At 54.8% G+C, this 15895-nt stretch overlaps 1 gene segment (V, D, J or C); it reads right to left on the reverse strand.

Moving 5' to 3' along the window:
• Positions 1 to 417: 417 nt before the first annotated feature.
• On the reverse strand, positions 418 to 15787 carry LOC140896782 (Ig gamma-1 chain C region, membrane-bound form-like). The segment is given in 8 exon segments: positions 418 to 616; positions 3099 to 3232; positions 6436 to 6768; positions 7121 to 7447; positions 10115 to 10429; positions 10765 to 11061; positions 14280 to 14397; positions 15740 to 15787. Coding segments are annotated over 8 exon segments (1656 nt in total).
• Between the last annotated feature and the right edge of the window lie 108 nt (positions 15788 to 15895).

A 15895-nucleotide genomic window follows, 5' to 3' on the forward strand; every position in this document is an offset into this window, starting at 1 on the left:
CCTGATTTGTATATTTATTTATTTATTTATTGTCACTCAGTGCACACAACAAAAGTCACACCCACACACCACCCATAAAAATCCCAATGAAGAGCTAAATATGCAACATACAGCACGACAGACACAACTCTGGCTATGGTCCTGCCCCAGGACGGGGGGCTGGCTGGCGCAGGGGGTGGGGAAGGGGATATGGGGGCCTTTCTGCTCTAGGGGCGCTGGCTCTGATCCAGTCCGAGAGCAGGGGGCTGTTGGGCTCGAGAGGGTGGGAAGTGGGACTCGGGTTGTTTCCTCGCTAGGGGCGCTGGTTCCCTGCATGGTACGAGTTGTCTGGTCTCAGCCCAGCTCCCAGCAGGGCAGCGTCCCCAGTGGCTGAGGGTGGATTAGGCCATGTGGGGTGAGCTCCTCGCTCCCCCCAGGGGGGTCTCCCAGGGGCACAGCTCTAGCGGGGGGCAGCTGTGGGACTCAGGGTGGTGTCACCAATAGAGCCGGGAGTCCCGGCCCCTTGTCTCCGGGTGGATGGGGGCAGCGGCCCCTACACCACGCGCTGGATCACGTTCTTGTACTCGGGGCCACTCGCCTGCTTCAGCTGCACCACGGTGGAGAACAGCCACTTCACCTGCACGGGGGCAGAGAGAGCAAGGGTGAGAGGGGTCAGCACTGGGGGAGCGGCTCGGTCTGTCTGTCTGTGTCATCCCTTCCTGCTTTTATGTCTGTGTCTCATTCACTCAGTCTCCGTCTTATTCACCTATTCTTCTTTCTCTTTCCTTCTTCCTTTCTTTCTTTCCTTTCCATGCTGCCCTCTGTGATGTTATTGACATGAACTGTGACCGCATGGATCATTGTTGCAACCATTGATATATATTTGCAGGAAATGTTGCACAAAGGTTGTGGAGTGAGGTGTCTATGACAAAGTTATGATTTGCTGGTTGTGATGATCCTGTGTGTGTGTGTGTGTATCAATTTTGTAGTTGAAGTTATGGATATTGGCTATGGACTTGTATCTCAATGTGTTTTGATTCTAAGTAGCCTCAGTCAAGCATTTGCTCAGGTTCTTGGGAAAGGACTATTCTCAGTAAGTGGCCAATCCAGAAACACTTAACTGACAATGAATTTGGGAGATGCCAATCCACGTCTGAGCTTTCCTGGGAACATTCAAACTAACATGTAAACAATGGCATCGGCCTGCAAACTGAGCCGTGCATGGACATGTGACTTGCCCATGTGACTCCAGACTCCATCTTGGTGCTGTGAGTTTCCACAGTAAAAAGAAAGGACAGAGAATATAAAAGGCCCGGAAAACTCATCCATTTTGTCTTGATTCTGCTTCAGACCTCTGGAGGAACCTTGCTAGAAACTGAAGCTCTGAACAAAGGACTGAATGACCCATCCCCTCTGTGGATGTACTCCAGAGACTGGATTTGAACCTGTATCACTGGTACAAGCCTGGACCAAGAACTTTGCCATTACTCTCTGTGTCATAAATATAAAGGGAAGGGTTCCAACCTTTCTGTATGCAGTAACATAAAATCCCTCCTGGCCAGAGGTACAGAATCACTTACCTGTGAGGGATTAATCAGTTCAATTAACTTAGTTGGCACCTGAGCAGAAGGACCAATGGGGAAAGAAGATACTTTCAGATTGTTTGTGCTCTCTTTGTTGTTCCCTCTCAGAACAAAGAAAGAGATGGAGCAGGTAACCCAGCTCCTAAAAAGAGCCTGAAATAATATGTCTAAAATTACAGAAATTGTATGTAATAGCAAGGAAATGCGTTAGATTATTTTTTGTTTTAACTTGTAAATTTTCCCTATGCTAAGCGGTAATTTTATTCCTGTTTTGCGTCTGAGAAGCAGAGTCAGAGGGGAATCCTCTGTGTTTTAAATCTTTTTATTTACCCTGTAAAGTTACCTTCCATCCCAATTTTGCAAGTGGCTGTGCTTGACCAGTTTGCTGGGGAGATGAGGTTGTTGAGAGAGGAATGTCTCTGTGCTGATTCTGTGAGTGAGCCGTCTATGCTTCAGGGTCTGAGGACAGATTTGGCTACAGAGGGGATGGATAGCTCAGTGGCTTGAGCATTGGCTTGCTAAACCCAGGGTTGTGAGCTCAATCCTTGAGGGGGCCATTTAGGGATCTGGGGCAAAAATTGGGGATTGGTCCTGCTTTGAGCAGGGGGTTGGACTAGATGACCTCCTGAGGTCCCTTCCAACCCTGATATTCTATTCTACTAATGTTTTAGAGCCGAACAATTTTATAGCTGAATGCTTGAGGATGCAGGGGAGAGACAAGCAAAGTTTCACCCTCAGACTGTTTGGATTGGTGTGGTATCTCTTCAAGACAGAGTCCAGCCTTGGAATTGGTAGCAGTTAAGAATCTGAAAACTGGTGAACAGGCTCCTGTCTGTGTGGATGCAAATTACCTTGGAGACTGGGGGAAGAAAGACTTGCTAATAGCTGTTAGCACAGAGAGCCCACCCTAGCAGCCAGTGAATTCTGTTAAGCAAGAGAAATCAGGGTCTGATCCTTCAGGAGAAGGAGGAAAAAGAGAACTTAATTTTGCAGAGGGTAACCCTGAAAGGCCCAAACCCCAGTGATATTGAGCCAAAGATGTGGCATGACAAAAATGATTGTAGATGGACGCTTGCAATGAATTTGTTGTTATTGCTCATGGTAATTTTTGCAACGAATGTGTTGCTATTACCAAGAACTGTAAAAATGGGGGTAAGATCTGATTTGTATATTGACCTGGGTCTGGGGGTTGGTCCTTTGGGATTGTGAGAATTACTGGGTATTGGTTTTGATAACCATTCGTCCCCATAATGAGTGGCATTGATGGTGATACTGGGAAACTAGAGTGTCTAAAGGAATTGCTTGTGTGACTTGTGGTTAGGCAGTGCGGTAAAACCAAAGTCCTTTCTGCTGGGCTGGTTTGGTGTGCCTTAGAAGTGGAGAAACCCCAGCCTTGGGCTGTAACTGCCTTGCTCTAAGCAATTTGTCCTGAGTTGATACTCTCAGAAGTGTCCCACCAAAGACAGCATCGTTACACCCTCTACTGTGCTAAACTCGTTCATTGCTTCATTCCTATGTTCGTTCTCTCTCTCTCACCTTGAACAGGGTCACAGTGGCGCTGTAGCACACACTCAAGAGGAAGAGGGTGACGAAGACCGAGATGGTGGACCAGAGGCCGTCTAGCTCCTTGTCTCCATCCTCGCTGCAAAACTCACCTGACACGATCACCTCTGTTGGGGAGAGAGAAAGAGACATCAACTCCAACTCAGCCACTGTGACAGAGAGAGCTCGGACTGTGAGTCCAACACCAACCCGTCTATCCCCTTCTCTCTCCATCCTTCCATCCCTCCACTCATCTATCTCTGGATACATCCATCCATCCCTGACCAGAAACCATCCATCATTCCATCCCTAGACACATGCCTCTTTCCATTTATCCATCTCTAGATGTATCCATCCATCCGCCCATCCCCATTGACTCCTCCATCCATCCATGACCACAAACCACCCATCAATCCGTCCATCAATCTCTAGACACCTCCAACCATCCCCAGACGCACCCCTCCATCCATCCACCCACCCCTGCCCGCTATGATGAAATGAAGGATGCAGAGCCTCCCAGGTCTCATCTCACTTGTCCCATGTGACCGTGGCCCTACACCCTGGCACTGAAGATTGGCCGAGTGTTGAATTTCTCTGTGCCTTAGTATCTTTGCCTGTGAAAGGAGGCTCAGGATCCCTCTGAGGTGGGCGAGGTGCCGGGATGCTGCCATGGTGGGGGAGCTCCCTAAAGACCAGGAGGATGGATTTCACACGTGTGCCTCTATGACCCTGCTCCCAATGTATCTAAACACCCAGGAGTCACTTCAGATGGAACGCAGCCACCTCTGGGCCTGTTTACACAGGGCTCTCTTACCAACCTGGAGTTGCCTCGGCTGTGGGGATTTTGAACACTGTCGCTTTTATGAACAGAGCCATAAGTATTTTAAGGATGGGATCTAACGTTTCCCTCTGATATGAAAGATGATGCTCCCTGAAGCACGGTGCCCCCTACTGATCCCCCTGCCCTAGCGATGTCTGGAGAACAGGTGCATGAATCTGCTTGTCTCTCTCTGCGTTGTGTGTGTCTCTGTGTGTAGAAACACGACAGCCCAGGTGGGAGGGTCCCTCGGTCATGCCATGTTACAGGTGTGTCCATCTGCCCTGGACTGAGCTCTCTCTCAGCCAACCCTCCCACTCTCTTTCTCTGTGTGCCCCTGCACAGCCCCCAGGATAACAGCCCTAACACTGCTGCTGCAGGCTACCCACTCCTTAATGCCAGGTGCGAGGTCTGTGTGCTGCACTGGTGGGTTTGAGTCCTGCGCTCGCCCATCCAGCCTTGGGGCTGATACACACATGGGGGGGAAGGTGTGCGAGTGAGGGGCTGTTTAAGAGATGGGGCAACTGCATTGTCTGTCCCACCCACTGCCTGGGCCCCCTATGTCACCAGGGCTAGTGAGACTTTATGTGAGTCCCTGCTTAATGTTCTCTCCAGATAACAGCCCTACTACTGCTGCTACTTTGTGGGGACTGAGTCCCAGGAGCTGATCCCTGCTGTGAGGTGTTTGCCTGATGTTGTCCTATCTCCCCCTCCCCAGCTGCCACTGAGGGTAAGGGGTGGAGGGAGACCTCTTAGCCTCCTAGCCAGCAGAGGAGGTGTGTGTGGGGGTCAGGGTATTTTAATTACCTTCCCCACACTGACTGTCTGGAAAATCCCCATGGGGCATCTGCTCCTCTCTGCGGTGGACGGGGGTGTAGGGTAAATCCTGATCCTGATACAGTGCCCCTCTGGGTACACATGGGTTATAGCCTAGAGAGGATCTCGCCTCGGTGAGATGCCAGGGATGGCTTGGCCATCCACCGATACACCTACCCACCCAGCCATCCCACGCTCCATCCATCCTTATCTCTAACCATCCTCCATATCTTCCATCCATCCATATAGATCCTTACCCATCCATTCTCCTACCTCCCCTTTCATCCATCCATCCATCTCCATCATCATCCCTAACCATCCACCCATTCATCCTCCCCCACGTTTTCCGTCCATCCACGCACCCCCGTCCACTTATTTATCATCCCTTTATATATTATCCATCTCCAACCATCCATCACCATATGTCTCCATTAACACAATCAGTCATCCATCCATCCATTGCCATATTCACCCATCCATTCATCCTCATCAATCACTCACGATCACTACCAGCCCATCCATCCATCCGTCCATCCATTCTCATTTTCCTATCACCATCCATCCCTATCGGTACTGATCCACTACCATATGCACCCACTCATCCGTTCATTTATACATCCATCCGTCCCCACCTATCCTCATCTCTAGCCTTCCATCTATCATAGTCCACCTATGGCCATCCATTTATCCATCCCTTCATCCTTCACAGCGGATACCCTTCCTACCTTCACCATAAATTTATCCACCCATCCCCATCCACTTATCCATTGGCACCGCACCTGGGAACCATCCACCCACCATTCCCGCAGTGCAGCGCAGTCTAGTGGGACTAGGTGGGACTTTGAGAACACCTGGGTTCTGTTTCTAGCTCAGTAATGGACGTGACCTTGGGCAGGTCCCTTCCCCTCTTGGTGTCTCTGTTTCGTCTCCCTCCTTCTCTGTAAGGTGTGAGCCCTTTGACACAGGGACTGTCTCCCACTGTGTCTGTGCCATACCCAGCCCATCAGGGCCCTCTCTGAGTTGGGGGTGGAAGTGCTACTTTAATCCAAATAATAATCTCTCTCTCTCCTTCTCTCTGTGATATCTGTTGGTCTATTAGTCCTTCCCTCTGAAGTATGTAAGTATCCATCTAACCATCTCTCTGAACACTGGGCCTTCCTACTGACCTGGGCTTGGTCATGGGCTCTTTAGTATGTGTGTGTGTAACTGTCCATCTACCCCCCTCTCCATCACTGCTTCTGTGTTGTTTTTGTATCCATGTATCTACCCATCTTTCCTTCCTATGGCACCATTCCATCCTTCGTTCCATGGCATCAACCCGTGTATCTACCAATCCTTCCTTCCATGGTATCTACCAATCCTTCCTTCCATGGCATCAACCCATCCTTCCTTCCATGGCCTTTACCCATGGATCTACCCATCCATCCATGGTGTATATGTATCCACCCATTCAGGATCTGGGAATTGGCATCCCCAGACGTGTAGCTTCTCGGCTTCTCCCAGCCTGCAACCTGGGACCTCGTCCACCTTGGGCGACCTGCAGATTTGACCCAGTGACACCACAACAAGGAGACCTGGGGGTGAGCTCAGACTCATTCCGTTTATTCACTTGTTGTCATTGCGGGCACAGAGATTATTTACAGGAAGTTGTACTGGACAATACTAGCAGTGGGGCTGGGAGGAGACGTCTTCATTTACCAGAGACTTTGCTGACGCTGCGTTGGGTGAACTTCATCTGCAGGGCTTCGTGGATGACCGTGCAGGTGTAGGTGTCCCCGCTGTTCCAGCTGGCCTTGCTGACTTTCAGCTTGCTGTAGAGGAAGAAGTTCGAGTTGCCGGCTCCGTCCTTGATGGGCTGGGTGGTGATGTATTCCATGGTCTCGTTGGCTTTGTGGTTCTTCATCCACTGCACCGAGATGTCCTCGGGGAAGAAGCCCCGCACCAGGCAGGTGAGGCTGACGGAGTCTTCAGAGCTGCTCAGCTCATCGTTGTGGGGGCGCAGGAGGTAGATGCCTGGGCCAGAGCGCCTGCCTTCGGTGCATGGGGACGGAGGACACAGGGGAGCCATGCACATCACTCAGCTGGGCCACGCGGGGAGAAGGAATGTGCGTGTGTGTGTGTGTGTGTGTGGGTGTGTGTGTGTGTGGGGGGATAGAAACATCCCCTCTCTCCTCCCGGATGGAGGTGCTGGGGACTGGGAGCTGGTAGCTCCAGAGAGCAGGATGGGGGATTGGATGGTCTCCATCTCACGTGGGGATGCAAAGGGACCCAAGGCCGGGATCCCAGGTTGTTGGGGGTTGGGGCTTCCCCTTAAGGAGCATCCCTCCCTGCTGGGGTGGGGATAGGGGAGTCTCTCCCCTTAGGGACCCTGCTCTCCTCCTACCTGGCTTCTTGGAGATGGATTTGATGAGGGGTGAGGGCAGCTCTGAGTGCTCCACTTTGCAGGTGAAGGTCTCTCCGGCATCCCAGTCGCGGGTGAAGATGGGCATGGAGCTGGAGGCGGTGAAGGTGCCGTTGAACTGCTCACCGATGTCCAGGCGATCAGGGCTCATGGACTTTGGCTTCTCCCGGGACCAGACCACCTGGAGGCTGGAGTTGCTAGGCAGGTTGACCACCAGGCAGGTGAGCATGGGGCTCTGGGCCACATACAGGGCGGCGGGAGATGGGGGCACCAGGAAGACCTGGATGTTACTGGGAGATGTTTTTTCTTCTGGGGACAGGAGAGCCCAGGTCAGCAGGTTGCCCTGGGTTCCCCTGCCCAAGCCCATCCCAGTCTCCTCTTCCCCCTGGAGCCCAGTCCGGCATCCACCTCCCCAGAAGCGGATTTCCAGTAAAACACAGGGCCCCACAATGACAGGGGGCCTCAGGGCCAGCAGCTGCGAGGGCAGAAGCTTGGTCCTGCCCAGTGGGAGATTTAGAGTTAGTGGGGCCCCTCCTTGGGATCCAGCCAGGAAAAAGATCACTCTCTCCTATCTCCCCCCCGCCCCCATTTCTCATTCTTGTTTTCTTCCTCCTCCTCCTGTAAGTAATAGCAAGTGAATGAAAATGAAGTGAGATACTGTGACTGGTGTTGTCGTCAAACTTATTTTCCCACAGACCACTTGAAAATCGCTGGGGGTCTTGGCGGACACGTAATGATCTTTCCAAATATTGCGTGTACCGTTTGCTAATGATTGTAAAGCGCTTCGGATAAGAGCCCTTTGTAAAAAAATGTAAGAAAAGGTGGGGTGAGGGGTGTGGCCAGGAGTTAGGGTGCGGGAGGGGGCTCAGGGTTGGGGGTGTGGGGTCTGGGAGGGAGTTAGGGTGTGGGACGGAGCTCAGAGTTGGGGGGGTGTGGGGTCTGGGTGGGAGTTAGGGTGTGGGACGGGGCTCAGGGTTGGGGTGCAGGGTCTGGGAGGGAGTTAGGGTGTGGGAGGTTTCTCAGGGTGGGGGGTGCAGGGTCTGGGAGGGAGTTAGGGTGCAGGAGCAGGTTGGGGTGCAGGGTGTGGCCAGGAGTTAGGGTGAGGAAGGGGGCTCAGGGCTGGGGCAGGAGGTTGGGGTGTGGACCAGTTCCCTGGGGAGCTCCATTTGGTGCGGAGGGTGGGGGTGGGAATGTGGGGGGGTTCAGGAGTCAGGGCTGGGTGTGTGGGGGTGCTCCCAGCCCCCTGCCCCTGGCGACTCACGGGGGGAGATGTGCGGGGGGAGTGCGGCAGGCCCGAGCGCCGGCAAACAGCTGTTCGGGGGCAGGGGCAGCGCTGGGGAGGGGCAGGGAAGAGGTGGGGGAGGGGGGAGCGTGATGCCGGGGTGGGGCGGAGCCTGCAGAGGAGCCCCTGGAGCCGGCAGGAGCAGATGCGGATTGACAGTAAAACACAGGGGGGGTCCAGGGCTGGGCAGCTGCGGGGGAGAAGCTTGGTCCCCGCACTCCCCCTACACATACCCCCCCAGGCCCTGCCGTGAGCCGCTCGGGGGAGGGGACTGGGAGCACCCCCATGTGCCAGTCCCCTGCCCTGATTCCTGGACCCCCCACATTCCCACCTGCACCCCTGGCACCAAATGGAGCTGCCCTAGGTAAGCGCTGTGCACCCCAACCTCCTGCCCCAGCCCTGAGCCCCCTCCCGCGCCCTAACTCCCTCTCAGACCCTGCACCCCCCAGAGCCCCCAGCCACCTGCCCTCCCTGTCTCCTGCACCCCCCTACTGCCCCCAGCCTCCTGCCCTCCCTGTCTCCTGCACCCCCCCCACAGCTCCCAGCCTCCTGCCCTCCCTGTCTCCTGCACCCCCCACAGCACCCAGCCTCCTGCCCTCCCTGTCTCCTGCACCCCCCACAGCCCCCCAGCCTCCTGCCCTCCCTGACTCCTGCACCCCCCACCCCCTCCAGCATCCGGCCCTCCCTGACTCCTTCAGCCCCCCACAGCCCCCAGCCTCCTGCCCTCCCTGACTCCTGCACCCCCCACCCCCTCCAGCATCCGGCCCTCCCTGACTCCTTCAGCCCCCCACAGCCCCCAGCCTCCTGCCCTCCCTGACTCCTGCACCCCCCACCCCCTCCAGCATCCGGCCCTCCCTGACTCCTTCAGCCCCCCACAGCCCCCCAGCCTCCTGCCCTCCCTGAATCCTGCACCTCCCGCTGCCCCCCCGCCTTCTGCCCTCCCTGACTCCTGCACCCCCCGCACTTCCCACAGCCTCCTGCCCCCCACAGAGCCCTCCCGCCTCCAGCTCTCCCTTACTCCGGCAACCACCAATCCCCACCCCACTCCCAGCCCCCTGCCCTCCCTGATTCCTGCAGACCCCCACATCCACACCTGCACCCCTCTTACCAAATGGGAGCTGCCCCAGGGAAGTGATCCACACCCCAATCCCCTGCCCCAGCCCTGAGCCCATCCGTCCCCCTAACTCCTGGCCACACCCTGCACCCCAACCCCCAGCCCCCTCCCGCACCCTAACTCCCTCCCAGACCCTGCACCCCCAACCCTGAGCCCCCTCCCGCACCCTAACTCGTGGCCACACCCCTCACCGCACCTTTTCGTACATTTTTTTACAAAGGGCTCTTATCCGAAGCGCTTTACAATCATTAGCGAACGGTACACAGAATATTTGGAAAGATCATTACGTGTCCGCCGAGACCCCCAGCAATTTTCAAGTGGTCTGTGGGAAAATAAGTTTGACGACAACACCAGTCAAGGTACCTCCCTTTATTTTCATTCACTTGCTATTACTTACAGGAGGAGGAGGAAGAAAACAAGAATGAGAAACGGGGGTGGAGTGGAGAAGAGAGAGTGATCTTTTTCTTGGCTGGGTCCCAAAGGGGCCCCCCAAAAATGACGCTGATCACAGGGCCCCACTCCCTCTACATCCGCCACGGCCCCGTCTCTTCCAAGGCAGCTTAGTGCGGGTGACCGTCACCTTCGCACTTGCGGGCATGGTCCTGGTTTGTGGTCTTGGTGCCTGGGTGGTACACCTGGCAGGTGTACGTCTTGCCCTCCTGCCACTCGTCCTGGGAGACACTGGCCTTGCTGCGGGTGCTGAAGGTGCGGCCATCGGCGTCCTTCTTGGCAGGGTCGGTGTCACCATGAAGTATCCCGGGCTGGCCGTCCACCAGCCATTGCACCGTCAAAGGCTCGGGGGAGAAGCCGGAGATGAAGCACACCAGCTGCACGGTGCCTGGCTTGGCGGTGCAGGAGTATAGAACGTGCACCTCGGGTTCAGAGTGCTGGCCCTCTGGCAGAAGGGTGGCAGGGGTTAGTTTTTGTACAGACCCCTGCTGAGCCCCCCCACCTTGCTCCCCGCTCCCCGGCGCCCCCACCTTGCTCTCCGCAGCACGGCGCCCCTGACAGAGCCCTCTGCCCCTTTCCCTGCACTGCAGCACCCGTCACTTCTCTCGGCGTGGTGTCTCTCTCTCTCTCCGTCCATCCACCCACCACAGCGACTCCCTCGGCTCACAGCGCCGGCAGGCTCCCATCCTCTCTCCCTGCCACAGTCACCGGATCAGGGACCTGAGAGACCCCCAGCCCCTCCCCTTCCCCGCCCCCCGGGCTGCGCCGCGCTGTCCCTACTTGGGATTTCCTTGGAGATGCTGGAGCTGGTGGGCTGGTGTTGTACGTTGCAGCTATAGGTGTTAGACTCCCAGCTGCTGGCCGGGACGGTGACCTGGCTGCTGAGCGCGTAGAGGCCGCTGGAAGGTTGCAGCAGGGAGGGATAGGTCTTCACGCCCGAGGAGGCGACGCTTGGGCTCCACGTCACGGTGACCGGCTCGGGGAAGTATCCTTTGGCCAGGCAGCCGAAGGTGACCTGGGGGGTGTCGTCGCCGGTGCAGGAGGTCAGGGGGAAGACAGACGGGGCCGTGGGGCTGACTGCAAAGGGAGAGAGAGCGAGGCCATGAGACGCAGCCCCTACCCCGCTCCATGCAGCACGGGGGCCCTAGCGTGGCCCTGGGCCCAGCACTCAATGCCGGGGGAGAGCGTCCCCTAACGGAGCCCCACCCTGCTCCATTCAGCACAGCAGACAGCTTGTCGTGAGACTGATGCAAGGTCTGTGTGTAAGTGGGTGCCTGAGAGAGGCTGCCCCCGTCTTCCCGGCGGAGTCACAGAGTCACCAGGAGCAGGGCCCCCAAATCACTTAGCGCTAAACAGGCCCTGTCTGTGGTCGGGGGCCCCATTACACAGGTGCTGCAGAGAGACACAATGACAGACAGTCCCTACCTCAAGGAACTTACAGGCCAAATAGGCAAGGTAAAGGAAGGGTCAGAGGGGAAACTGAGGCAGAGGGCGAGGAAGGGACCTGGTCACAGCAGGTCAGTGGCACAGCCAGGTACAGAAACCAGGAGTCCTCTGTCCCAACCCCAACCTCTGCTCTATGGACTGGGTGATGCATTGTGCTGGTGCCGTGGTTCAGCAGGGACATGGGTTGATTTCCCAGAGTGGAGGGTTGTTCCCAGTTATTTGCACCGGGATTTTCCCGAGGAACCAAAGGGAATTAGGTGACAAAGTGGCAGAGAAATTCTCCTTGGAGAAATCACAGCCTCTGCAGCTAGAAAACAACCCAAGTTTTTGACCAAGGAATTGAAATTGGGGGACATTTCTGGGCTCTCGGAAGAAGTGTGGTACCAGAAACGTTTGGGTCTTCCGGTCTCCAGCTGGAGACATGCAGATGTTAGACCAGCAATTTTAGCTTGGGTACGAATATTAAATGTTATATTCTCACTAGGGTCCTAGGTTCACTGCTAACATCATCAGTCCCTAGCGGCCAATTAGCAATTCTGTTGCTCAGACACACGTTATTAGAGTCCTGGGAACTGACTTGAGACACTGGTAGGAAAGACTGGGACTGTCCAGATCAACCCGGGACATTTGGGCCCTTTGGGTTAGAGTTCGGGTTATCATTATACATGGGAGGAGGATTAAGGGTTAGCGGTTAGGGTTAGGTGCTGGGGTTAAGGGCTATAATTAAGTGTGACGGTTTAATGGTTCGGGTGAAATACCTTTCCACTCTCAAGTTCAATATTTGATGTGTTGTGATTGGATTTCTAGCCAATTTTGAAGCCATTCAACCATCAGATTCCTACCGGTTCTGCTGCCATTTCCCAGAGTTAGTGAGACTCTGTAGTCCTATCCCAAGGGGCCAGTTTGCCACGATGACGCATAATTCTGATGCTGGGATGCTTGATACACAACTGGAGACATGGAAACCCTAAAGCTCAGAGGGTCAAGGTTGGGAGGTTAGGGTTAGAGCTGGGGTTATGGTTAGGGGTATAATTGGTAGTTAGTACTTGCATCAAAGTGTCTAGAAAACCCAATCTAGGATCAGGGACCCATTGCGCCAGGAGCTTTACAGAGAAATAAGAATGAGGACTCTACTGATCCCAGGACCATTGCAGCCTAAGCAATCTAAAGTCAGGGTTGGGGGGATAAGGTTGGGACGTTAGGGTTAGGGTTGGGTTTGATGAGAGGATCAGAGTTGGGGGTCAGAGTTAGGGAGTAGGGGCTAGAGAGCCGGGGTTCAGGATGAGGATAGGACTATAGGGAAAGGGCGAGATTAGGGTGTTGGGGTTAAGGAGTTGGTGCATGTGTCGGGGGTTAGGACTGGGGTTAGGATCCTGGTTAGGGAGTTAGGTCAGAGTTGGGGGTCTAAGTAGTTGGGTTTAAGGTTGGTTTAGGGTGATAGTTCTGTGGTTAGGTTAAAAAAGCTTCCCTCCCCCAAACTCAGTAGTTGACTAGTTATCATGACTTCTAGCTCACGACCTTTCTAGCCAGATTGCTACTCAAGCAGTTACCGGGGTCTGAATCTCCAGTGGGCTTTAGCCGGAGATGTCAGAGCTCGTCCCCCCTGGAAAGGAAGCCCGACGCATCTCCAGCTGAGTGTGCCGCAAAAATGGAGACAGCTCAACTCAAAGGCCAAATTAGGAGCCTGAACTCTGAGCTGCTGCCCGAACAGGGGCTGCCAGTTACATCCAGCCCCAGGCAGCCAAGCTGACATCTAGCTGTGCTGGGAACTCCCCACGCTCGGCCCTCAGCATGGAGCATGAGCACAGAGCTGGTGGAGGGAGGCTGGGACGGCTCAGAGAGACGTGTTCCTGCACTCGGCGAGTTGAGGGTTTTACCTCTGACAAGGGACATGCAAAGGGAAATTTATGCCTCAGTTTAGAAAGTTTTTGGTAGCAAATATTTGCGACTGGGCTAAAGAGAGGAGACAACAAAAGCCCCTTAGAAACAATTCAGCTGTTCCCCCAAACCTCTAGTTTCAGCCCCCCAACCCTGAGTGCCCCATGTCTGCTTATGTCCCTGAGTTCTGACCCCCAGCCTCCTGCTAGCCCAGCTCTGGGCTCCCCCAGACCTGCTGGTGCCTCACTCCCAACCCACAGCCCCCTGATATCTCAGCCCTGCCCCCGCAGCTCTGCTGGTGCCCCCTCACTCCTGACCTTCAGCCCCCTGCTAGCCCAGCCCTGGGATCCCCCACCCAGCTCTGCCAGTGACCCTCAATGCTGACTTGAAGCCCCCTGATATCTCAGCCCTGCTTCCCCGGCCCTGCTGGTGCCCCTCACTCTTGACCCACAGCAGCGTGCGAGCCCAGCCCTGGCTCCCCCACAGCTCTGCGGTTGCCCCTCACTCCCGACCCGCAGGTCCTGCTAACCCAGCCCTGGGCTCGCTCCCTACAGTTCTTTCAAAACTGTTATCCCAGCTTATAGGTGGAGTGTGAGATAATCACCTCTGTTCCCCTGTCTCTGTTGGGGGCAGGGGGCACAGCGCTGCCTATGTTACCCATCCCGACCTCCCCAGCATATCCAGGCTCTGCAGGGGAGCCATGTTCTGCACCCTGCTCTGGTTTTGGGTCCACACAGGGGGCGTACCCCACTGCCCTTCATAGGTGAGAACAGAGCACAACAGTCCTGGATCCCTGACCCGCTGTTTTAACCTACTAGACCCCGCCCCCCTCCCAGAGCTGGGGAGAGAACCCAGGTGTCTTGCTCCCCTCTCTAGCACACTCTCCACCCCATTTATCTCTGATAGGGTTAAAACACCCTCTGCACTCATGTGAGAAGCCAATAGCAGCCACTTTCCTGTAATTTACTCACCATGTTGGGTCGTGGTCCGGCACTGTAGACCGGGGGGTTCTGTCCGGGAGTCCAGCTCTGCTCTGTGGCTGTCGCATAGCTCTTCTGAGGTATCTTTGCCTGTCAGACATCCCCTCTCCTCCCCGCCAGATGGTAGTCAAGATAATTATAGATTGAGAACAATAGATGACGCCCACTGGGGAGCTTTCACTGTTACAGCTGGTGAGAAGGTGTGAAAATTGGACAGGCGGGGAAGCCGAGGGGGCTAAAACCGGGGTGAAAAAACAACCTCAGTGTGACTTTCACTTCTGTAATCTTCCCCTTTTCAGCCCATGTTGTTTGTTTGTTTTGTTGGTCGGTTTTCCCCAGAGATTCGGTCACGAAGGCCCCAAAGCTCAGAAAAGATTGAGGCCTCCTGGGGGCTCTTTTTGAGAACCTGCCGTGCGGGAAGGTGAAGAAGGAGACTTTACGGCTGTCCTGGAACTGGGGATAGAACCCAGGAGTCCTGACTCTCAACCACCCAGGATGGATAGATTGATAGTGGGTGTATTCGGGGATAGATAGATGTCCTGTACCTAGGTGCACACAAGTATCATGTCTCCTTCTATCCATCTTTTAATTCTTTTAACATCTCCTGGCAGTTTGTCTTTATTATTTGTCTTTATTGTCTCTTCTGGTTCTCGCTCCTGTGAAGGTGGTGAGAAGTAGTTGGGTGGTTCCTCGCACCAAGACTGGTGGTGGAATGTCCACTGCAATTTGACCTGTTTAGAACTCATCAATTCATGGAGTTTCAGGGCAGAAGAAGGGATCACCGTGATTGGCACGTCCCCCGGCGATCCCTGGCCCAAGCCCCACCTTCTGGTCCAGCAGAGCAGTTAGATAGAGAGGCCAAAGCTGGCTTTAAGGACTCCGTGTCATGGAGAGTCCACCAGAATCCAGAAATAAGGACTGCAAGCCCCAAAATACTGTAAAATTGGGAAAGCCAGCTGGGAATGAATATTTCATCCACAGTGAATTTCCCCTGGACCTGTCAGTGTCCCGGAGAGGCAGATTGAAGAGCCCAGAATCCGAGGTGTATGGTTTGAAAGATCTGTTTGCACAGAAGGGCAGGGACAGGAGGAGAAAGCGCGCGTGTTGAGTTATCTTGTCCATCCATGACTCATGGAGGGCTCTTCCCTAGCTTTAGCAAATGGTCTTGTCATCAAACAGAGGACGGGACTTAGGGAGCTGGCTTCGGTTCCCAGATCTCCCACAGACTCTCCCTGTCACCTTGGGGAAGCCACGTCATCGCTCCAGGCCTCAGTTTCCCCATCTGTTCAACAACAGTACTGATGCTCGCTTCACACTGGATAGCTGAGGAGGGCTGGACTCACATTGTGAGGCGCGTGGGGAATATTTCTGCCTTATAAAGGACCAGAGTCTCCTCTCAGCATCACTTGCACAAAACCAGAGCTAGTCCTCTGGAGTTGCTCCAGGTTTACACTGGAGCAGCCGAGGTCAGAATCCCATTTCTCGTGTTTTTCGTCCATCGCTCCGACACCACTTCACAATGGAAAGTTAAAGGGCGAGAGAAGGTCTGCGACAGGCCCACGGTCCCACAGCAGCTGGGAATAGAACCTCAGAGTCCTGACTCCTTT

The sequence above is a fragment of the Lepidochelys kempii genome, chromosome 13, assembly GCF_965140265.1.
Source record: "Lepidochelys kempii isolate rLepKem1 chromosome 13, rLepKem1.hap2, whole genome shotgun sequence".
NCBI lineage: Eukaryota > Metazoa > Chordata > Testudines > Cheloniidae > Lepidochelys > Lepidochelys kempii.